The sequence below is a fragment of the Panthera uncia genome, chromosome C2 (genome assembly GCF_023721935.1).
Source record: "Panthera uncia isolate 11264 chromosome C2, Puncia_PCG_1.0, whole genome shotgun sequence".
NCBI classification, from domain to species: Eukaryota; Metazoa; Chordata; class Mammalia; order Carnivora; family Felidae; genus Panthera; species Panthera uncia.
This window is the reverse complement of record NC_064810.1, coordinates 57,108,968-57,134,181: the sequence shown is the minus strand read 5'-3', so window position 1 is coordinate 57,134,181 and position 25,214 is coordinate 57,108,968. Positions and strand designations below refer to the sequence as shown.

The following is a 25,214-nucleotide window of genomic DNA, read 5'->3' as shown; positions in this document are numbered from 1 at the left end:
GGTGTCTTGCTTGCCTTACCCTAGCCCTGGTCAGCTACAGAAGTCAGTTGCGGTCACTATCACAGGGGACTATATAAGAGACAAGGATCACACAGGACACACTGGAGGCTGGTCACCACAAGAAATAAGCACTTAACCAAGGTTCTGATTTTGTTTTTAATTTTTTAATGTTCATTTATCTTTGAGAGAGACAGAGCACGAGTGGGGAAGGGGCAGAGAGAGAGGGAGACACAGAATCTGAAGCAGGCTCCAGGCTCTGAGCTGTTATCACAGAGCCTCACGCAGGGCTCGAACTCACGAACTGTGAGATCATGACCTGAGTGAGCCAAAGTCAGACGCCCAACCGACTGAGCCACCCAGGCGCCCCACCAAGATTCTGATTAATGAGAAAGGACTTCCGCTGGTTCAGTAGTTCTCAACTCCGGCTGAACACTTGAATCACCCAGAAGTCCTGATGCCAGGACTTCATTCCACAGGGATTCTGACTGAATTGTTCCGGAGTAGGACAGCCATGATGTTCAAAAAGCATCAACACACTCTCCGAGTTATTCTCACACATAGTCAGGGAAAAGCACAAAGGAACTAAATGTTCCTTTCGAGATTAAAATCCCTGCAGCATTTCCCTATCATATCTGACAGCAACATCTGTTCTTGCTTCCTAGGGCAGAGGTTCGGGGGTGGCTGAGAGGGACAAAGGGCATCAGCAGTTTATTCACTCAGGAACTATTGCTGACTACAGAACAAGTTTGGCTAACTAGGCTTCTTTTCCATCACCTCTGCATTCTGTTTGAACTATTTTGTAAAACACGGGAGAAGCAGGATTAATTCATCAATGCTAGTCTGATTTGAACCTGTATGTATTTCAAGACAGATCAAAACGTATAGATTGGATGAACGGGAGAGTCCCCAGATGAAAAAGAGAACAAGAATTACAGGATTTGATCTGGGGTTAGGCTACCTATTTACTCACACAACAGTTTGTAATAGTCTGATAGATGCACACACACACACACATACGTACAGATAAAGCTAAGGATGAGACCATTCTTAGTGCAGATCATTTTAGAGGCAAGTGAAGTGCTACCTGTGTCTACTAGGCTACTTGGTCATTAGCTAATTTTCCCTTGGATCCTTCCTCATCCCATGGGGCAGAAGGCTGGGTGGAACATGGTGGGAGGAAGTGGGGTTGGGACTGGTGTTCTTGTGCAAGGTATTCTGTTTTCCTCCACAAGCAAAATATTTTCAGTACAAAGACAACTTGCAATTATTTGGAACTCTTGCTAGAACTTGCACATTTTCTTCTTTTTGTAATTTTCTTAGGAAATGAAACAAACCTCAGAGATTATCACACTTTTGGTAAATAGCTCAGCATGGTGGCAGATATCCAAAAAGAAGAGGGTCTGGCATGGACATATGCTTGAAACCATTGTCGTCACCTCAGTCAGAGAACGAAAATGAAAAATAAAAACACTGCAAATACTTTTTAACAACAGCAGTCTGATTTGCACTTCTAACATAAACAAGAAAATCTCTGCAGATTGCATTGGGTATGGGTGTGACATAACCTCTCACTCTAGCTCAATTTCAGGCATGTGCAGATGAAAGAGGGTGGGTTGCTTGGAAAACAGGTCATTCACTTCTGACATCCACTTCAGCTGCAGTACAGGCTTGGCTTGAGGGCAATTATATTAATAAAGCACAATGTCCACCTTCTTGCAGGATTCTAGCCGAGTTCTCTATGGCAAAATCTCAAGGGACTAGAGTGTCTCCATCTCATGACAAGGCAGATCACTTCCAATGGACTCTTGAATGCAAGTGTACTTGATGGGGGGTGGAGGTGGCTTGAAAGGCGGGGGTCTTTCCATGCTAGGAACAAAACATTGCTCTTTCATTGCTGAGAATGTGAGGCGGTGATTCAAGGAAGTAGGGAAGTAGAAAACAGAGCAAGAGACATGCCCACCGGTCCTCTCAGAATTTTTCCTTGCATAACCTTCTGCTTGTTATCTGCATTATTTTAGTATCACTAATTAATATCTATATGGTATTTTATAGTTGGCAAAGCATTTTTATCATGACATTATTTAATTCATATCTAGGGATTGGATATTGTTCTCACCATTCTACAGACAATACTGAGGCTCAGAGGTCTTCAGCAACCTGCTAAAGAGAACCAGACCAGCAATTTAAGGCTTTGAACCAGAACCTACACTCTCCATGGCAACTGCCTCTTAATAGAAGAGGTGTTTCTCTTATGTGGGTTAAAACACTCCTCCGGAGACACAATTTTTAACTTCTGGGACCAAAGACTGAAGCTGTTCAAATAATCCCTTTGCCAACCTTACCCCCAGCCCTCACCCACACATTCGCTGTATACTGTGGGGATAGGTTTGAGGTGGGAAGAAAAGCTCTTCTGAGTCCTTGAGTTGGTTGGTACTGGATGGTTAATGCCAGAATCCCTTACATCTGAATCTGTGAACATTCTTAAAGGCATCTTTATATAATGTTTCATGTTAGCACAACTCATCTCTTTGAAGTGTATCAGGCCTCCATGTGAGCAGCACAAATGCTCCAGCTCTCTTGACATCAGGACACAGAAATACAACTGTGAGAACATTTATGTCTCTGACTCAAACACCTCCAACTCTTCTCAGTAAATCCACAGCACCTTAATCTCTCCAAAAATTTAGAGGGAGAGGGGGAGGGAGAAAGAGAGACTCTCATCTCTATATAACACAAACATCTGAATACAGAATAATCAAAAAAAATCAATTCAAAATCTCAGATTCCCATTTTCTCACTTTAATAAAAATATCTGATGCCTATTACCTGGTTTCCTGATGCTTTCGCATAGACAATATATATCAAAAGGTGGAAAAAATTCTAAGAAATCTGCATCTGTGTTTTTTCAGGGAAATTAAGAACTCCTCAAGGTATATGGTAGCCAAAGTGTAGTCCTTGGATAAAAGTCCAGAATTTCTGACTACTGGTTTAGAGTTGTTTTTTTTTTTAATTTTGTTTTATTTTTCTCACCACGAAACACTCCCTGCACATGATTATAGAGTGCTCAAGGATACTTTAAGTAGAAGGTCCTGCACAGTGGGCACTGGCATCTTAGATAGTAGCTGTAAGAGATGTGGAAGAGACGCTCTCTATGTTGGAGGGTCTCCTCCAATCATAGTCTAATCTGGATCCCAAATAGCCAAGTCAGAAAAGTGAGGCTTAATCTTACATGTCATTGCAGATTGCTGATTGAAGGGAAAAGAATTTTGGAAAATATTTCCATAAGACAAAAGGGGGGCAACCCACCATTTACTTTCTTTTCTCCTTGGGGAAAAGGGAAAAGGGCGGTAAAAGCCCATTCTGCTGAAAAGCAGATGGAGTTTCTTAAAATTACCTTTCTCACTCAATTTCACACTTGAGCATCTAGGCCCAGCTGGGCCCAGGCAGTTCAGAGATGCATGAAAATGAAAAAAATAATGAAGATTAAAAGAAAAATCAGTTTTAGTTTTTGAGGTGAGGCAAGGCTCAGTTCTCATTTCATGCCCACTGACTTGTCCCATCTGACGAGTGTCACCAACTGAACAGAGGGGGACCCCAAGTCACAAGTTCTGTAACTAGTCCCAGCTGTGTGTGGTGCTCAGCAAACTGGGAAGCTTCTCTGAGCTTCCCCAAGCCTCATTTCCTCAGTTACATAGGAGGGGAACTCTGGACAGGAGTGATACTTCAAGTGCTGCGTGAATGTTTTGTACTGAGAAACCATCTCTGTTCCTGCAGATTCAGTATGATACTCACATTTCTTTCTGGTACTGACACCATTTTCTCACTCCAAGGCCGAACAATGCCATGCAGAAAGAGAGCAAGGCTGCTACGATCACTGGCCAGGACATTCCGTCTTTAGGTTTATTAACCACGATACCTGCAAAGGGCATAGAGAGACGAACTTTCATGTCAAACTTTGGCAACTAGAAAGCATGACTAATTGAACTCTCTCTCCTACCTGGAACATGTTTTCTGCAAGGTCCACCACTGACTACAGTCATGCTCTGAGATCATATCTATGCCTTGTTCTCACTTCTGTTTTTGAGTTTCTGAAGTTACTGTTTATGTGAATGTTTTTCTTAGAATGTTAGAATGTTCCAGAATCCATCTTTTTTTTTTTTTTTCCCCTTTCATTTTCCTGAGGCCCTGAACAATTCCTGGCAAATGATGGCAATGAAATGTTATTTGAAAGAAGGAAGAAGTAAAAGTGATAAGCTGTAGATTTGTATCCCAAATTTACTCCAGTAGAGGAAATTTTATATGTGAAATAATGCCCTACCTTTGGCTTCTCCTATTCTTTAAGGAGTCATTAAATGCTTTATGGAATTTATTGAGTGTATTAGGAGGAGGAAGAAAGAGTAAAAGGCATTATAACTGTAACATTCCAATGCCTTGAAAGTCCCAAATCGAGAAGGCCTGGATAATACCTATAGAATTGTATGCTCAAGAGACTATCATCTAAGACTTTTTTTTTTTTTTTTAACTTTTTTTAACATTTATTTATTTTTGAGACAGAGAGAGACAGAGCATGAACGGGGGAGGGTCAGAGAGAGGGAGACACAGAATCTGAAACAGGCTCCAGGCTCTGAGCTGTCAGCACAGAGCCCGACGCGGGGCTTGAACTCACGGACCGCGAGATCATGACCTGAGCCGAAGTCGGCCGCTTAACCGACTGAGCCACCCAGGCGCCCCTAAGACTTTTCGTTTGGATGTCACTTGAGGCATGATATCCAGAATAGAGAGTTTTTAATCCTTTCTACCACTGTCCCTCTTTTTCCTTCTTCCTCCTTCTCTACATTTAGGCAATAGAAAGGGGAGAAGTGACCAAAGGAGTAAAGCAAAAGCCAGATAGTTTTGCTCTTTCTGTGGTCTGCAAAGGGCGGAAGTCAAAAGTAAAGGGTTGGAGGGGCTGCTGGGTGGCTCAGTTGTTAAGCCAACTCAGGTCGTGATCTCGCAGTCTCTGAGTTCGAGCCCCGCGTTGGGCTCTGTGTTGACAGCACAGAGCCTGGAGCCTGATTCTGTCTCCCTCTCTCTCTGCCCTATCCCTGCTCTCTCTCTCAAAAATAAACATTAAAAAAAAGTAAAGGACTGGTAGAAATCATACTGGTGTGTAATGTAGACTGATTTTTCTTACCCCTCTGATTATAGCCACACTCAATTTATTCATTACATTTCTAGCATTTGAACACTAAGTCAAGCTGTGTGAATCAAAGACTTTCAAATATTGTTGATTTTAGACCAGAGGCAATGTAAATATCATATTCCAGACTGTTTTACTTTTTTTCTAACATGAAGGAAGAATTAAGAAAATTAACTCTCTTAGGAAATAAGACTGTCTGATTTTACTGCAGACAATAAAAGGGGATGTCTATAATTACATAGTTACTTAATATTTTCCTTTTTGAAAAGCATTTTAAAATCATGTTAAAAATTCAAACAGTATAGAAATATAAAACTATAATGAAAAAGGAAGTGTCCTTATGGCTTTAGATGCTGGTAACCCACATTAGAGGCAAAACACTTTAATAGCTAATTATGTATCCTACTGGAAATTTTCTATGCATATCTAAGCATATATATATATAATATACATATTTATATATATTATATACATATATATTTATATATAATTATATACATTTACATATATATTATATATTATATATATTTATATTTATTATATATATATAATGAATATGTATTTTTTTTCTTACAAATGAGGGCATGCTATACAAGTTGTTCTGTCACTGGCTTCTTTCTCTTAAAAAAATGCTCTTGGAATGTTTTCCATGGAGGTATATAGAGCTTTATCTTATTTGATTAAATGAGTGGATAGTTCCCCAGTGTATAGACATATCATGGTTTATTTAATTAGTTTCTTAACATTCAAGGGTTAAATTTTTCCCAGGCTTTTGTTATTTCTAGTAACACTCCAGTGAAATTCCTTATACATTATTGATAACTCTTCAGATTATGTAGATCATTTGGGCAAAATGTCCAGTTTATGTCAGAGTTATCTGGATTAATTTTTTTATTGTTTCAACTAGATTGTCAACTGTTTGTAGGTAGAGACCAGGTTTTTAATTTCTTTTATTGTCTCAGATTTATTATACTGCTTTTTATAAAGCAAAGTCTCAAAATATATAGGCAAAACTGGGTTCAAAATATTAGTTACCAAGTCTTTTCTATGTATTACATAGCTTAGACTGCAGCCATATGACATTGTCATGTTTATGACACACATCTAGAGACTTAGGATGTTCCTGAGGCTCACCCTACCTCAGCCTTGTCCAAGCACATGCTGAGGGCACTCTGGAAGCCCATGTAATCCTATAATGCACACCCATTTGCTATGTTGTATGTGCAGGTGACTAGTTCACAATAGTTCATGAAAGTAGTGGAACTGGTAAAGACTAGACTATCACAATCATAAGGGAAACAATCATACAGATGGCTAACCCAAGACTACACAAAGTTCTACTTTAGTCAAGTCAAAATTTACTAGGTTCTACACTGGTAACATGGTGGGACACAACATTTTACTCCCAAAGTTACAGATACATAAAAAAACAAAAGGTTTTATTTATTTTTTTACTTTTTAAATGTTTGTTTATTTATTTTTAAGAGCTACAGAGAAGGAGAGAGAGAGAGAGAGAGAGCAGAGGAGGGGCAGAGAGAGGAGAGAATCCCAAGCAGGCTCCATGCTGTCAGTGCAGAGTCCGACATGGGGCTCAATCCTATGAACTGTGAGATCATGACCTGAGCCCAAATCAAGAGTTGGACACTTAACCAGCTGAGCCACCCAGGCACCCCAAGAACAAAAGGTTTTAAAGGGGTCTTACATCAATGCTTAAAATGTTTCTCCCTACCAAATACAGAAAATGAGACCGCTGACTTCAGGAATGTCTCAATGGAGAAGCAGGGCTCCAATCTTGCCCATCACTGAACCAGGCAGCTTTAAGCCACCAATATCTGAAAGACACTGTTGGGCCTTCAGTTTGCAGTCCTAGTGCCGTGTGGTGTGCAGGATGGTACTCCAATGATCTGAGGACTGCATGACCTTCGATGCAAAATAAGCTGAGCACCCAACTGGAACATTCACCAGTCAAGTGACCACCTCCTGAAGTGAAAGACTTGATAATGCCCCTGGGTTAGGAGGGCCTTGATCTCTTATGAGATAAAACAAGAAATCATATTTAGTATTGACAAAATGTTATTAGTTTAATTATATAAATACTCTTTGTTCCAACAATCTTTCTGGTCTCAGATATATTTTTGCAGGATAAAATGCTCTCACTACTTTTCACCTGGCTAGGTTTCCTCATTTTTCAGATTTTAATTTCAATATATCCTCAGAGGCTCATTTCTTGTTCCCAGTAAGAATCAGATATTTCTGTTATATTCTGACAATGCCTTGTACTATTTCATAGCATTTGTCACAAATTAATTATATGATTACTTGCTGTATATCATCCATAATAGATTATAATCTTCAGAAGGCCAATGTTTACGCAGGTCTCTTCTACATACAAAACGAGAAAGATCTACTTCTTTCACAGTGTATATCCAACAACCGACACCAGGTCTGGCAAATGGTAGGTACTCGACAAATTATTTGTTGAGTGAGTAAGACACACAATTTTTTAAACAGGTAAATGACTCACCAGTGATATGGATGTGACTGTTGTTAGTAGATTTGGCAGTTGTGGGAACTTCTGAAGATGTTCTGGTTGTGCTGGTGAAGACATCACCTAGAGATATATAGGACACACCCGAACTGATCCTAATAGTCACCTCAACCCCATCAAGCAGTGTAGAATCATGATTGGATTTCACTTGCTACTTGGAAGGGCTCAATTTTAATGGCCTAAATGCTCCTATGGTACTATGTATAAAGTTTTCTTAGGACCAATTTATAGCAAGGCTAGGATCTTAGGATCTAACGGCTACCAAAGGAGTGAAACCTTCTATTGGTTTAGAGGAAAAAAAGAGAGAGAGAGAGAGAGAGAGAGAGAGAGAGAGAGAAGCTGTATAGCACATATAACAAAACAATATCTGCTAAAGAATCTCCATGAGAAATTTAAGTGGTTATGGGAAAATGTCTTATGTTGGAGCCATAGAAAAATTTGACTTAGCTCTATTCTCCCAGGGTATCAGGGGTCCAGCCACTCAAAATACCAATTCTCCCACTCGAATGTGTTTGAAAAAGTCAATAAAACTTCTTTTGCGACATTTTAGTAGAAAAATCTGTGTTGACAAATCATCTCATTTTCTAATGGAAAATTAACACTTAAAATAAAATTTTAATGAATTTGCTTAGCCGAGTAATGCTATTTTGTAGATTTCATCGTGAAATAAAATAGAGGAAAAAAATCTAAGACTTGGTCTCTATCTTCTTTGAATGATCGTGACTGGGAAAAATTTTGGTTCTATTTATTGCTGTTTTCATCATCAAGGTACACTTTTAAATACCTGAGATTGGTTTCTTACCTGTCCTTGCTTTTCCTCCTCTGCCCAAATAAAGCAGGTCATTATACTCCTTGACCCTAAATCTCCCCCAAGTACTCACCTTGAATTGTTGAGCCTACACCTGAGGGGGATGAACTGTCTGTTTCACTGGGCATCCATGGAGCTGCTAGGGGAAGAATATATTGGAAGAGTCAAGCTGCATAAGAGTTGTTATTTTATTGTCCTTTCTTGACCTTTACTTGAAGTTAGTAATTTATATAAATAATAAAACAAAAAATATTATTAATGCATATAATTTATATAAGTAATATATATAATATACATATTATACTTATATACTATATATATATTATATATATAATATATATAGTATATACTATATACTTATATATATATTATATATATATTATACTTATATATAATATATAAGTAATTTATATAAATAATAAAACAAAAAATATTATTAATGCATATGTAAAGTAAAATCATTGAACTACGCTGCAGCATACATAAGAATGTCCCAAAATAAAGCGGGAGTTGAGGGAAAACTTGTGATCTAGATGTCTCCAATAGGGGAGGTTTTGATTATTGCCACTTAGAAGCAGAAAGAAGGAATGGAAGGAAAACACTAGGAGAGGTTCCTTTAGCCACAGAGAGTGTGTTGTAACTGTTCTCTTGTCCATCCAATGGGTGGCAGAGAATGAAAACCCGGCTGTGTTATGGTGGCCCTTTGTTGAGAAAAGGTGCCAACAGGACTTTGAAGACCTTGGTAGAACACGCATGAGGGAACAAAATAATTTGTATTTGTGCACAAGTTGACATTCTTGTTTGGTTATGAAAACTGAACTGTGTCAATATGAATTATCAGCCCCCTATGGTCATAGGCCACGCTAGCTGCTGTGTGAGTCGTCTTGATGGATTCAGAAGCAAACCTTCCCCTTGAGTCGATGGCAGCAAACTCAGGAAGTACCTATGGCTTTTGAAGTAGATCTATTGACTCATTTTGCTTAGTTCCCCATCTCTGGCAGCAAAGTTCCACTTGTTGGCAGGCTGTGCATTTCAGGCCTATAGTGTAGCGTAAAGTAAAATAGCTATAGTCGCACATAGTTGCAATTGGTAGAACAACACTATGCTCATTTATTTAAAACATTAGCATTTACGATTTTCCAAGTTAAGTGTCTTCTTGTGTGTCAAGACCAAAGCAAATAAGCAAAACCAAAGCAAACATTAAAAAAAAAAGTCCTTAGTCCTCCTCTTTCCTGGTTCCTCCCTGGGTGCCAATGGCAGTTGAAGGTATATTATCAGGCCCTTCAAAGAGGTGTGGCCACATGCTCTCCAGGGATGGCTCACAGTGCAGTCTGCCATAGCTAATTCCACTGGGGGTCACCCCAGAAATAAGGGGGTTTTGCACGCAGCTATTTTGAGTGTGACTAGGTCAGGGAGACATTCTCATCTTCAGTACAATTATCTGACCCTGCACAAGTGATCTTGATTAATTTTTATTATTGCTGTTCTAGAAAGAATACCAAGGTCAATAGGTGATGATGGACTGAGCCCTTTGTTAAAAGCCCATTTTAAAAGGCTAAGCCATTAAGTTAGGGATTTGAGTAACAAATAACAACAACTAATTAAAAAGAAATTGGGACCAGGACTGGATTTAGGTAAAATTTGGAAGAAGGCAAATTGTTCCAGATAAGCTTACAAGATTTTTTTTTGCCCAATTTGGTGCCTCCTTTACTTATTTTTAGAGCTTGAAACTTTATTTTTTATCTTTCAAAGTCTGTTTGTAAGAAAGGATGTGATAAATTAATTTATGCTGAGATATAAATAGTTGAACAAGTAGTAACCCTTTCAGGGAAGTGGATTTTAAGATTCTTTTTTCCATTTCATGTTTATCATCAGCAAGTACATACAGACCATTTGTAAAAAACAACAGTTTTTTCACCAAATCTAGAATGCCAATCTTTTCTGGTCAATATTGATTTTCTTCAGGCAAAATAACCAAGCATAGCACAATTTCAGGAGATGGTGATACCATCGGCATGATCCATGCAAATTACAAAAATGGTAGGACTTAAAATTATGCAAATTATTTGCCATTTCATAAATCTTCCTTTTTAGACTTCTAGGAATTTTCCAAGTGTAAAAAGACTCCTCAGAAAATGTGTGATAAAATTAAACATAAGAATCCATTTGGAAAAGCAAAAGTTATTTTTCTAATTTTGGCTTTAAGATTTGTTTTTAATCTGTTAAAAAAATATAGTGGGGAGTGTGTTGAGAGAGATGAAGAAAAAGGAGCTTCCAGTTGATGGATTCAGCATGTCTGAAAACACTTAGGTAATGTAAAGAAAGAACTTTAAGAGCGAGAATGTATTATACATAAGAGTCTTTCAGCGAGACAAAGAGATGAGCAATTGTTGTATCAATTGCTCCCACAGGAAAGAGGTCTTCCTGAAGAATACTTACTTATAGAATCCTCAGTAAGATAGAGTTGGCTACCTCTAATGATTCATCTCTCACTAACATAATACTTTTCTAAAAGCTCATCCACTTTATCAGTTAGATATCCAATCTTCAGAATGTGTTCCACATTGGCTACTCCATCTGCCATCCTTAAGTTTCTTTGAGAGTCTCTCGGCAGAATTATGTTTCTACTCTCTTTTAATTGATTGAAATATTCTGTGTTCTTCAAGCCACCATTATGTGTGTTAAATACATGAGTTAATTCTCCTTTAAATCTTTTGAGACTCCATTTGAATCAAAATCCATGAATAAACACTACTTTGACATTTGGATGATAAATCCCAGCTTGATGGATAACCTTCTCAAGTACATCACCATTATCAGCCAAAAATATGAACACAGGGATGCTGTGTTTTTGGAGTTTTTCAAATAAATTTTTATATTCTTCCTTGAACATAACATCGGATTCTTCCATAATTGATTTAAATTTAGCACTGGGAAAAGCTTGTTCAACAAGGAACCTATGTGTCTTGGCATGTCTTTCTACCATAAAGGGATATTTTTCTTCTACGGTAAAAGCAGAATCAATTTTGACAACATGGTATTTTTCCTTAGTTGCAAAAACTTTCTTGACATTCATTTTTGCAGCCGGTTTATGGTTGTCAATAATATTATGACATGTCGGGCACCTTTTCCCTTTGCAGGAAAACCTACTTAGTGCCATATCAAAGTCCATAGGTACCTGAAGATAAACTGCTACTTTTTTGATAAAGCTACAGATAATTTCTATTATTTTTGTACGGTTTTTGATGTAAGTTGAACTTCTCTGAAATTTGGGCATCATTTTTGCATGTACATTTTTACATTTACATTTACCAAGACTTGTCTCAGTTATCCAATCATCCTTAAGCCATTCTGAATTCTTCTGTCCCTGATTTTGTCCTGAAACAATGGCATGGGTGGCAAGAAATACTCAGAGATGCAGGGCTTGGATACAGGGATCTCAGTGATCTTGGTTGTCTACCCCATCTTCCTCTTCAGGGTAAATATGCACTGGGACAGCACCACTCCTTATACCAGGATGCAAATGTTGGCACTAATTACCATGTTTGTTCTTGTCACGACCACTTCGTCTATAGATGAGACCCTCATGCTCTTCCTGACCATGAAAAAAGATGACACTCATGATCTCTGGAAAGGCAGACTTGTGTGCTATCTGTGGAGAGACCCATGATGCCCTCAGAAATTGGCATTTTAACAGAAGATAGAACTGAAAATCAGAGAAACAAATCTTTAATTTGTAGCTGACCTAATCAGGACCTAGGTAACAGAATGGGAAGAGGACAGTGTTTTACAGAAGAGGCAAATTGAATGAGAAGTGATCCGAGACATATAAGGTTTTCGAATTTGAGGACAAGAGTGGCGAATTTAGAGAATCAGCATCATAGCCAACAGGGAACATCAAGACTGCAGGGAATATTGTGCAGCCTGAAATAGGAGCAGGGCCCAACACTGCTGTAGATTCTGGCATTGCTATGTCCTTGCCATGGACCCTCAACCCCTCAACTCCAGCTTCTCTATCCCCTCTGCCTATGGAAAGTAGAAGGGGTTGCTATGAAATTATTCGGCACAGTTACCAAAAGCCTGAAAAGAACCAACCAGGATCAAGGACAGAGAAAACAATGCACTTGCAAGATTTGCGAAGAAAAGTACATAAATTTTGAAGAAACAGGAATGTTTGGTCAAAGAACAAAATAAAGACCCTATGTGAAGTCATTAACAAGTACTCTGAGGCCCAGGTGTGGGTGTGTGTGGGTGTGTGTGTGGCCATGCACGTGTGTGAGGTAATGGTGAGCTTGTTGATTTTGGTAATGAGGCAAATTGGAGGCATAGGGGCCCGTGGAGACGCATATCATTTTTCTGCTTGTCTAACTTAGACAGACTGACTGAGTTTCATGTGGCTTTAGGCTCCACTGGACCCGATGGATGGCAGGGAAAACAGAAATAAAAAAAGTAATCAAGCTTCACTTTTCTGCTCCATGGCCTGATCACTTGAATGTCAAAATGCAAATGTCTCAGGATGTTATTAACCTTATATATTTTGGGCATTTAGATAGTCAGATTTGGTACCCCCATTTCATAAGTGGTTCAAGTAAAATACACATTTCTGTTCCAGACTGTTGGAAACTTGGAAGCTGGACTAGGATTAGATTCTAATATTCTCAAGTGGATAAAATGACAACAAAAGAATATATGAAAACATATACTTATAAATTAGTGAAAATGCAATGCACTCACAATCTTCTAGTGACATCCAAATATATATAAGCTACACAAAATGCATGTATAAGCAAATATCCCATTAGAATGTGTTCGGAAATAGCAAGAGCCTTAGAAACAGTGTTGGTGGGTTTATTTCACCAGAAATCCATCCATTACCATTCTTTATCTGCCTGTGAACATTTCATAAATCTACTGAAATAAACATACTAGAAGGAAAAAAAATCCTATTACCAATGCCTGTCATGAATCTTGGCAAATGCATCATCTAATATTGGATGTCACATTACGGTCCAATCCAACGAGTAGAAACATGTTTCAAAAATAGTTTGGGAGTGAGCAATCAATGTTAACTTGTCGGATCCTAATGTGTTTTTGTGAATGATTATAAATAGAGCAACTCACTGTAGGGAATTTCTTTCTCTAAGCTTATGGATTAAAAATGGCAACTAGTAAACAAGATATTCTTATTTGCATAAGTAGGAATGTGGGTTTTCACTGCTGAGAAAATTTTGTTTGTTGGGTTTCAGAGTCCTTTCTTAGATTTCACATTTTCTAAGGCTCTATTATGGTAAGAATGATAAAGAGATGTTTGAGGATAAATGAAGTTTTCAGGTGGGAAAGGACAGATGATATGGAGAATTGCAATAGTTCATTTCATTATGAAATCTATTAAAAAGACCAAGAATATATTTGTGTAAATTATAAAGCACTTTCCTGCACTCCTGGAAACTTTTAGTTTTCCAGTTTCTGGGGCAGAAAATACTTTGGGTAGCCTCTATGTTTCATAACGATATGATGCATGGGATGAACAGGAATTATTTTTTACTCTGGGCACACATAATATTGTAATAACAATTTAATTAAAGCAAACAAAAAGTTCGAAAATTCCAATTAAGTGGATCTTTTCTTTTCTTTTCTCTTTTTTGGAGAGAGAGAGAGAGAGCATGAGTGGTGGAGGAGGCAGAGGGAGACAGAGAGAGAGAGAGAGAGAGAGAGAGAGAGAGAGAGAGAAAATATTAAGCAGGCTCCATGTTCAGCACAGAGCCCAATGCAGGGCTCCATCCCACAACCCTGGGATCATGACCTGAGCTGAAATCAAGAGTCGGACGTTCAACCAATTGAGCCACCCTAGATCATTTCTTTTCACCGTGTATGTATGTATTTTCTTCCCTGTCTTTACCCACATGTACACAGATTCTTTCAATTGTTCAAGAAATATTTGCTGAGCACCTATTGTATGCCTGCCATGGCTACAGTCATTATGATACTACAGTGAACAAGGCAGGAAAAGGTTTAGGTCCCTATTCTTGTGTATCTTACATTTCAGTATAATTTCAATAAAAAATCAAATAAATAAAATAAAGGAAATCATTAGACACCAAGGATTATTCTGAGAATGAAAGTATGGGATAATTTATATGTAATTATAGCATAAATTTAAGTTGGAGTTCAGCTTTTTCCTATAATATTGTCCAATAATCTTTTATCAGCATTGCTACATAATTTCCCCCATAACCAACAAGTATTAATTCATTTATCTATTCAACAATATTTGTTGAGCACCAACTATATACCTTAGGCACTGAGGATACAAGTAAGCAACAACAACAAAAAAGATCTCATGGACTTAACTTGTATTATACTATCAAGAATCAAGGATGACAAACTAGTGTAGGTAAAGGAGAGTTTCGTCAAGTTCATTAGAAACTCAATTTTATGTTAACACCATAGAAGATAAATGTTAGTCTATTAAGTATGGACTTTCATCCCCGATCTAAGATTTTTAATTTCAATTTATATCTGATGGGTAAAAATTTTCCAGCAAGTACCCTTGTCTATACAATAAGATGTACTGGCTAGCTTAGCACAGTATGGCTATTGTTTGGATTGGCTTCATAATATTGCATTGAATTATGATCTCATCTTATCCCATATTCTCTTATTATTGGACATATTTTTCCTTAACACCCTCAGACCCCTACTCACACACACAGATTTTTGGACTATTATAATAAATTATAAACATTATGCCTTCTTCTTGTCTCATTCCTTGTATGCCCTTTGCAAAGCAAATGCTGTTCTGAATGCTATGTCCATTATTCACTTGCTTTTACAGTTTTTAAGTATTTATCATATATTATGCTTAAGCCACATGGTGTCTGGCTGTACTTGCTTTAAAATTTTATTTAAAAATATCATTCCATATATTGTCACCTGGCATTTACTTTTTTGACTCATTACAATGTTACTAAGATTCATTCATGCTGTTGTATGTGGCTGTCATCTACTCATTTTTCATTGCTCTCCAGTATTTTATTCTAGGACTATGCAACAACTTATCTATTCTCTTGGATATGGCCATTTAGGTTATGTATAGTTTTTGCTATCAGTGTTTTCCCTGACATTTGTGTACACATCTCCTGGATACGTATACTAATGTGTGTGTTGGGGGGTGGAGTATACATTCAGGAGTGGAATTGTTGGCTGGTAGGGTATGAAAATGTTTGGCTTTAAAATATCATGTCAAAATGATGGGAAATGATGGTACCAGTTTATACTTTCACTAGCAATATATAAGAAATTGGCAATTTCAGACTTCTTAATTTTTGTTGATTGATTATATGTGAAATGGCTCTCTGATTCTAGTCTTCATTTGCATTTCCTGATTGTTAGGTTATGCACCTCTTTGGATGTTTTCTAGCCACTGTGGTATATCTTTGGTGATGTGCCTTTCTGCTCATCTTCTAATGTTTTTGCATTTTTCAAAATTGATCTGTAGCCATTCTTTATATACTCTTGGTATAAAGTCCTGCTCCTTTGTCAACTATGTATTCTTGATCAGTTTTCAGTGATCAGTTATATAATGTGGCAAATATCCGCTCCCACACGATAGCTTGCCTTTTTTTTTTTACTTTTGCTAAGGTGTCTTTTGATGAAAATAATTTTCTTAATTTTATTATATTCTAGCTTTTCTATCATTTTTATGGTTCGTGCTTTATGTCTCTTTTTTAAGCCCTTCCTTACCCCAAAGCCAAAAGGAAGTTCACTTTTATTTTACTACATGCTTTAATGTTTTGCTTTTGACATAAAGATCGTATACACCGCGGAGCTTATTTTTCTGTCATGTGCATGGCAGACATATATTTTAATACGTTTTTTTCCTTATAAATAATCAATGTTTCCGGATCCATTTGCTAATTGCCTCTTCTTTTCACAGGAATGTGCCACGCCACCTCTGGTTACACTTATTTGTGGATCTCCGGGGGTGCTCTGTCTTCTGAGCACCTTTCACTTCTTGCACTTGGGCACTGAATTCACAGGTGTCTATTATATTAACATATATACTAAAAGAAATACATTACACTAAATTAAATCATGCACGGACTAATGGTGAAAGTGTGTCCTGAATTAAGAATTATGCTTAATCCAAATGTGTGCACCTGAAGTCCACAAAAGAGATCAAATCAATAACTAATGCGACAAAGAGCAATATCACACATGTTCCTTTTTGCTCTTCGATTAATTTCCTAAGGACAAGTTCCCAGCTTTTTGCTCTTCGATTAATCTCCTAAGGACAAGTTCCCAGCAGTGAGATGACTGAGCCAGTGGGTATCAAAGACTTTTAGAGGCTTTAAATGTACAACTTAAATGCTTCCCTAAAAGAGACACACACCTTCACTCTTTGTGCAAAAGGGCCTAGTAGCGAAATCCAGAGTTCTGCACCAGTGGCCCCTGGGGGCTTTGCTGCAGCCACAGCCCTTGCCACTCGCCTACCACACAGACAGATCCTCGTCTTCTACCACTAAGAGGCAGTGCACTTCCTCTTTAGATTCTGTTGCTACCTGCCAAAGCAGCATCAGCACAGGCTGCTGAGAGGCAGCCAGATTAAATGGCCAGACCCTTTCTGTGCCTCACACTGGGCCCCCTCTTCTCATTGTCGTTAGTGATATGTGTACTCTGGATACGTCACTCTTTCCTCAGATACACTCATAGCCTGCTCTTTCGTCTCCATTAGGTATGTTTTTACTCAGATGTCACCTTCCTCAGTAAAGCCTTGCAAAACCACCCTATTTAGAACAGCAACCCACCCTCACACCTGATTCTCATGGTCTCCCTCCGCTGCTTTATTTATTCCCGATCACTCATCACCGTGTGCCCGTCTCTCTTCTGCTAGAATTTGGAACTTAGCTCTGTTTTGTTCACAGATGTATCCCTGGCAACTAACTGCAGCAGTGCTTTAAACACAGTAGATGCTTTGTTTAGTGTTTGTTAATATGATTATGAACAGAGCACGTAGTGGTTGTCCATTATAGGTGTCGGATGAATTAATGAGGTCCAGAAGACCCCAAGGGACTCACAGTCATGTGTACAGTTTTTGGTATCTTTCCCGCTCGAGGTCCAGGAGTAGTTGAAGCCTTGGGTAGTCGCATTGGAATTGCTGGCTGAAAGACAAAATTCTCAGAATCCAACATTTTTTGTACAGCTGTAATTTGACTTTACTTTGATGTGCTGAATTTTTAATCTATGTGACTTTGGGGAAATCTGAAATTGAAAATATGCTTTCCTACACGGGAACACAGCTGGCATATTAAGCAAAAGCTCTGTAGTTTATGTTTAATGCCGACTTGTCACTGATTTTCTTTCTTTTTCTGTTCCTGTCACCAACTCAGATCACTGGGAGTACTGTCAAGATTACTTTAATGTTATCTTAAAATTCCATGAGAAATGAGAAGTGCAGTATAATAATTCACCAACCCATATTTTTAAGATTACAGTGATTGTCATATCAATATATAGCCACAATTTAGATTACAATTTGCCACTGAGCAACTCAAAACCAAAATATCAAACATTAAATGAAAATTGTAGCCTTTTGCCCAAACCTCAACATTGTCATGGCTATACTAAAACTTGTGTTTTGTCTCTTTTCAGTCACATAAGGAAAGCCTTGCTGTACTCACTTTGAGGGATGGTATTTGGAGTCAATGTACCCACGTCTCCAAGGGTTGTTGATGATGTAGCTGGATATCCTATTTTGAAAACAAATTTCCCAAAGTGTTAAGGTATATACATTCCCATGTTTGATATGCCGCTGTAATTAACAAGGGTGGCACGCAGAGCATGGAATATCAGAATCAGAAAGAACCTTGGTGAATACAGGGCCTACTGCCTTCATTTTATAAACGATGCAACTGAGTCCAAAAGGCATATGCTCGTGGCTACATACCCAATATTCAATATCATTTCTGTGATGTTAACTTAGTTCTCCAAGTGTATCACATTCACACTTTCAAAATATGATGTTTTGGTGTCTTTTGTGTGCCAGGCTCCAGTCTACATTCAACAATGAACATGAGGTGCTTGTCCTCACGGAAATTACCTTGTACTGAGTTTTCACGATTGTACATATTTTAATATGCTCAATATGGTTACATATCTACGTTAGTTCTTAGCTTTCAAAATCATCCCCATGTTCACAGTCTATCATTTCCCATTCTTCTCCTCTCTCTTTTCCTCCCAAAGTGAAAGACGAATTCATATTCATTTGAAAATACCTCAGGGGATGAAGCAAGATAGATTGAAAATGAAAAGTACCCAATCACACTCCATTTGAAAACATGGTTTATCTCTTGGGAAAACAAATGTTTAATGCATTTATTTTTGTGTATTTCTGCTTTGTTTCAAAAATATATTTAAGGTCGCATACATAAATACTCAATTCAAGAAGACAAAAGAAGTAGATAGAAAGGGAAACTAAAGCCAAGGAAAATATGGTTAGAAAAAGTATGTTAACCTCTGTCTAAACCTGAGTGCAGATGGTACACAAAATGCATTTCTTGATGTCATGTACTCTTAACAGATGTGGATCCCACATTTCATCAGAACTTTCTAGTAACAATGCCAAGAAATAAAGAGTATATGTTCTGCCGTTTGTGGCCATCATAACAACAGTCAATTTTCAAAAGAAACACAGCAATTCTTTTTATTATGATTAAAAAATAAATTTCTCACCTGTCTTTTAAAAAAGAATACTGTATACTGTGTATAATATTCTGAAAAATATCCTCATAGTATGGTGGTCAGTATGCTCATTCACCTGTAAGTTTTAGATAGTAGTGAATGGTATCCCAGCCTCCCAGGTACCTCAGCTCTGGCAAATCACATGCTTAAATAAAAAACATGGGTGGGGCGCCTGGGTGGCTCAGTCGGTTAAGCGTCCAACTTCGGCTAAGGTCACAGTCTTGCAATCTGTGAGTTCGAGCCCCGTGTCAGGCTCTGTGCTGACAGCTCAGAGCCTGGAGCCTGTTTCAGATTCTGTGTCTCCCTCTCTCTCTGACCCTCTCCGTTCATGTTCTGTCTCTCTCTGTCTCAAAAATAAATAAACATTAAAAATAAAAAAAAAAAAAACATGGGTAATCAAATCCCTAAAAAAAAATACATGTAGGACACATTGATAAATTGGCCTCATGGTTTATGCATCTATAACTAATTTAGAGAAATGATCAACAACAATTGTTTTGCAATCCTGCTAATGAACACCAAAGACACGCTCTGCCCAAACTCCGTGAATAGTCAGATATGGGGAGATGCGTTAGAGGCTGCTTCAGATGGTGCCATATGAGGAACTAAAATGGGCAACAAGCATCAGGGTGGCAGAAAAAATGTTTTGAATACTGAATATGCACAGCTTCATTTACCCAGCAAATACTTATTGAGTGCTCAGTGTGTACGAGAATTGGGGATGACATGGAGAGAGAAACACTGCCCTTGTTCCCAGAGTTTAGTGAGAATAAAGGTCAGCGTGGCAGACTATCAGCTGACCACCAAGCCCATTCTTCTCTCTGGTGTGCATGAACTGCATCTCCTAGCTTCCTGTGCGGTCGGTTAGCTATGGCCGTGTACTATGTCTTAGCCAATGGGACGTGAATAGGAGTGATGGTTGTCATTTCAAGGCCTGATGTATAAAACCTTCCATGTAAGATCCTCCATGATCTTCCCTCATGTACTATCAGATATGATGATGCAGGGAGGCATAGAAGCCCACGAATGAAAGGTGATAGAACTGCCAGAAACCTGGGTTCTTGAATGACTGTGTCATTCCAGCTACTGGATCACAGAATGAATTTGAATTTTGTTCCTCTCACTGAGATGGCTCTACCTTTGTCCCTGTCTGCAGCAATTCCTTCGGTAACCTATTTTAAAATTTTTGTATTGTGATGTACTTTTAAAGTAACCTCATCTCCTTTTTAAAACAAGGCAAGGAAAAATTGCATAGAAGGATAGAAACAACTAGTCATAAGTAATCTTTGGATACTGTGAAATACTGAGAGATAGGTGTTTCTCCTAATTAATAGAGGAAGAAGAGGTGAAAGCAAAAGGGAGAAAGAAGGAGAAAGAGAAGAAAGACTCTATCCAGTTTTTGAGAAATTCTCAGAAGGACGAAAAGAAGGATCTCTTTACTCTGGGACTCAATTCCTCATGTAGGAGAGAGTGAAACTTTTATTGTTGGTGGCAGTCTATTATCTCACCTCCCACAGACCAGTATCATTCATTCTTCTTCCTTCCTTCCTTCCTTCCTTCCTTCCTTCCTTCCTTCCTCCCTTCCTTCCTCCCTCCTTCCCTTCCTCCCTCCCTTCCTCCCTCCCTTCCTTCCTTCCTTCCTCCCTCCCTTCCTTCCTCCCTCCCTCCCTCCCTCCATTCCTCCTTCCTTCCTTCCTTCCTCCTTTACTTCTCCCTCCCCTCTCATTCTGAGACCTAACCTCCACAGAATTAACTGAGTGATTACATAAGTGAAAGCAGAAAGGAATGGTTTTAAAGTTGTGATATGATAACAATGGTGATAATAATGATGAAGAAAAAGAACTAAGAGGTAATCATCAGAGACCTTTGTATTTATTTGTAGGCCATATTGCTGTTACCTAGAAATCTCAGTCTAATAAGCAACTGCCAATCACATTTTAAAATACCTCTTACTTACAAGCAATGGACACTTTCCCCAGCCAGTGATTGCCCACACTGACCATTAGCTCCACGTGATTTAATTCTGTCAGGAATCAGTGGAATCCTGATGACATGGGATAACGTGACTGAGAATTTCATGTGTATTAAAATGACTGGTTAAATTTCTTTCCTGGAGAATCAGAAAATAATGTGACATAAATCCTAGCTTACTGCAAGTTTACTGCAGGGAAAGGAGAATTCATTCATTCCACTGCATCTACATGTTGTTCTTGGACCACGTGAGAGGAGGAACACTGACTGCCCCAGGCTCACATGCCACCTTGATCTTTGTGTCACTGTGTCTCTTGCCTGGCATACATATCAGTGCAGCTTTATGCTTCCTCTCACAGGCCTGCAGAGTTTGTTGAGGGCTGAATGTGTGCCAATAAGCTTCTGGGAACAAAAGGATCAATGACACCCCGTCATATCGCTAAGAAGTCCAAGCTCATTTCAGTTTTATTGGTCTCCAGCTGAATTTGGTTTGGGTCTTGGCCTGAGGGTCTGTACCTGGTTGCACAGGTTATTGAAAGCATGATCCCTTTACCATGAGACCCTGATCCTCATGTGCAAGTCAGAGCTGAAGCCATTTAGAAAACTATCTAGTACTTTAGGTAAATTAAATCCCACTCACTCCCCTTGGCTTTACACTATGCTTCAAGGCCCTTTGGCATTACATGACCTGACCTCCAACATTCTCCATGTTGTTATCTCCTGCTACCCCCTTCCTCTGTTCTGTCACTTATTGACCCAGCATTTGGGAGCCTCTATCTTCCAGGCATTGTGCTTGGGACTGGCGGCACTCCTCTGGAGTTGAAGTTCAGAGGATATGGACATCAACCAAAGAATCACAGAAACCAGTCCAAATATGAGGACACATGAAAGAGGAAACGGCTTATGCAGAGTCTCAGGAAGGCTTCCCTGGGGAATGTAGCAGACTCGAGTGGGAGCAGGGGAGGGGTGGTGGGAGCCTCTAGGCAGAGGACACAGAGAGTGCAAAGACCCCGTAGGCAGTCTCACGCACTGTTAGCAATAGCAACGTGTGGGACGTGTCTATCAGGGCTGGGCCTTTGTAAGCCCTCAAGGAGGGTTTGTTCTGTGTGATGAACTGAACTGAGTATGAGATTGTGAGCCACTGCTTGTCACAGTGCACACCCATGGCCTCAGCCGCAGAGGACAGTGATCAAACTGTGGCCCACTAGTGGCAGAAACACTGCTTGTTTCTCAGCGTTGTTTTGTTTGGCTGTTTTTGCTTTTAGAAGAAATCTCTTCCTAGGGCCTGGCCTGGAGATCCATAACTGTAAGAGGACATAATTGGCGGTCTTTTGACATCAAATAGAGCATTTTAAAAGAATTCTATTTCTATTCCTCTTAGCCAAGTCTTTAAGATTCATGTTGATCATGTATTTCAGCATGTGAATAAAGCAGCTTGTTTTTTTTTTTTTGTCTTTCTGTTTCAAGGTTGTATTTATACTCATAATAGAGCAAAGCCTCTTCAGCACTCAATACTTGGTTCTATATTATGACATACTGTGTAGGCGAGTAATATGCCAAACCCAGTGACAGAGTTGTTTGCTTTGTTTGCTGGTTGCTTATATGTTCTTCAGTTTGAATGCTTATTGTTATTAAACCTTGCAAGTATCCAGAGATACATAATAATAACCCATGTTTCAGAAAAGAAGAAGGGGTTTAGGAGAAAAACACTACTTTGTGCAAAATGTCTTGCTTATATTAATTTGAAAACTGCCATGAGGTTAGATGCGAAGTTTCAAAACTTTCCTAGCCCATTCCTATTTCGACTTAAAAATGTTTTTCCACGGAAATTAAAAACTACCCCTTTATGTTATCACTAGAAATTCAATTAGGTTAGAAGACAGCTCTAGTCAGTTCTGAGTTAAATGGAGGAGAGAGAATCATGTTCTTTAAGAGCTAATTCTGGTTGGCTCCTTGTGACATTATGAAACAGAATGGAATCTCTTCATCTGGACTCCTACCATCTTCCTGGTGACTGTCCCTCTCACTGCCGGAGAAGGGAAACAAAGGGAAATGCTGGAGGTCTCATGGAGGGTTAATTTGGGGGAAATGCTGAAATATTTTCCAAACAACTTAAAATTTTAAAGATCATTTAATATGAACTTACTCTGTATCAAATGAGAGAGACAGGTGAGCAGTCGTTGATGCAAGGTAAGTGGAGGATAAAAGTTAAAATGGTAATTAAAAAAAAAGAAATTGTGATTTGGTCATTGTTTCCTCCTTCAAGGAAATAAAAAATACAAGTAGAGGTCTTGATTTATTTTAAGATGAATTTTCTTTGCTGGACTCTTGTTTTGATCATGGCATGCCTTTCCAGACTGGCTTGTGTGGGTCTAGCTTTACAGTTGTTCTTTATGCATTTACATATTTGATACTCAGAATAACCATATGAACTAGATAATACTAACTTCTGGTTTTTAAGGTGAGGAAACAGTATTTGAGAGGTAAAATGACTTGTCCAGATTACACAGCTAGTAGTCAGCAGAGATAGGAATTGAACTCAAGCCTGTCTGACACCAGAGACTATACTCATTCCACTCTGGTAGACTTATAAAGTATAGTTGGCCTTGCTGCAGAACCAGGGGGTAGCTCTGGAATTCAATCATTGTCTCCAGCACACTACCTCCCAGGATAATTGATAGTCTGTGTGTCTCTGCCATCATCCTCTCTCAGCCTCCCATTGTAAGACTGCCCTGTCTTCAAGCCCTGACCAGGTGCCATTTTCTTTATAGAGCCTTCTTCCGCTCTCCCTGAAGCCTTTCCTTTGTTAATCTCTTCCTCCTCTGTGCTTGAAAAAAATATCCTTAAGCTCCAGGATATTTACTGAGTTATCAATACTTACTTACAGCCAGGTGTTATCACTGTTCTAGGTGACAGAGATACCTCAGCAGACAAATCAGACTGAAAAAAAAAAAAAGGCCCTTATGGGATTCACTTTCTTGTGGGGACAAGCTAGTGAATTCTACAGGATGCTAAAAAAATTCTGTGGAGAAAAATAAAGCAGGGAAAGGGGACTGGAAGGGAGATAGAGGAGGCTACAGTTTCGAATTAGGTGGTCACAGAAAGCCTCATTGAGAAGATGACATTTGAACAAAGATTGGGAGAAGATGAGAGTGGGAGCCATGTAGATTTTGGGGGAAAGAATTTTCTTCTTTTTTTTTTTTTTTTAAGATTCCAGATGATTTTTTTTTAATTTTTTTTTCAACGTTTATTTATTTTTGGGACAGAGAGAGACAGAGCATGAACGGGGGAGGGGCAGAGAGAGAGGGAGACACAGAATCGGAAACAGGCTCCAGGCTCTGAGCCATCAGCCCAGAGCCTGATGCGGGGCTCGAACTCACGGACGGCGAGATCGTGACCTGGTTGAAGTCAGACGCCCAACCGACTGCGCCACCCAGGCGCCCCTGGGGGAAAGAATTTTCTAGGCAGAGGGAAAAAGTAAAAAGGCCTGAGGTGGAAGCAACTCTGGTATGCTGTGGGAACAGTGAGAAGGCCAATTTGGGTGAAGCAAAGTGAGCAAAAAGGAGAGTAGTGGAAATAAAATAAATTGGATATAACATGAAAACTTTCAGGCTAACTTTGTAGATATTTGCTCTTCCTTACCACCCATTTTCTTCCTCCATTAATGTGACCATGATCCTGGTGGGTTTTATTTACGTAAGTATCCATCTCAAGCTGAAGGAGACACAGAATTCTAGGGCTAGATTATTTGTTTTTACTAAAACACACACACACACACACACACACACGCACGCACGCACAACTTAGACAAAGATAAGTTGTGTGTGTGTTTTAATAAATACCCAGTAGTGCGATTCCTGGATCGTAGGGTAGTCCTATTTCAATTTGCAGGGGAACTTCAAGTTTTCCACAATGTCTGCACCAATTTGCACTCCCACCAATAGTGCAAGAGGGTTCCTTTTCCTCTA

General features: G+C 38.9%; 1 protein-coding gene and 1 pseudogene across 3 annotated transcripts in view; both read right to left on the bottom strand.

Annotated features, from left to right (window-relative positions):
- Positions 1-880: 880 nt before the first annotated feature.
- CD96 (CD96 molecule) overlaps positions 881-25,214 on the bottom strand; it is a 94,866-nt gene continuing 70,532 nt past the window's right edge. The window contains exons 9-14 of one of the 3 annotated variants that reach the window (XM_049628154.1): positions 18,216-18,284; positions 17,613-17,696; positions 8,609-8,674; positions 7,704-7,790; positions 3,793-3,916; positions 881-1,866 (exon numbers count right to left, since the gene is read on the bottom strand). In XM_049628154.1, coding sequence (XP_049484111.1) covers positions 1,758-1,866; positions 3,793-3,916; positions 7,704-7,790; positions 8,609-8,674; positions 17,613-17,696; positions 18,216-18,284 — 539 coding nt within the window. In that variant the 3' untranslated portion in view covers positions 881-1,757. The remainder of the gene's footprint in view (positions 1,867-3,792; positions 3,917-7,703; positions 7,791-8,608; positions 8,675-17,612; positions 17,697-18,215; positions 18,285-25,214) is intronic. The other 2 variants (XM_049628155.1, XM_049628156.1) reach the window with 2 other exon arrangements.
- On the bottom strand, positions 8,982-12,066 carry LOC125920938 (cytosolic 5'-nucleotidase 3A-like; annotated as a pseudogene).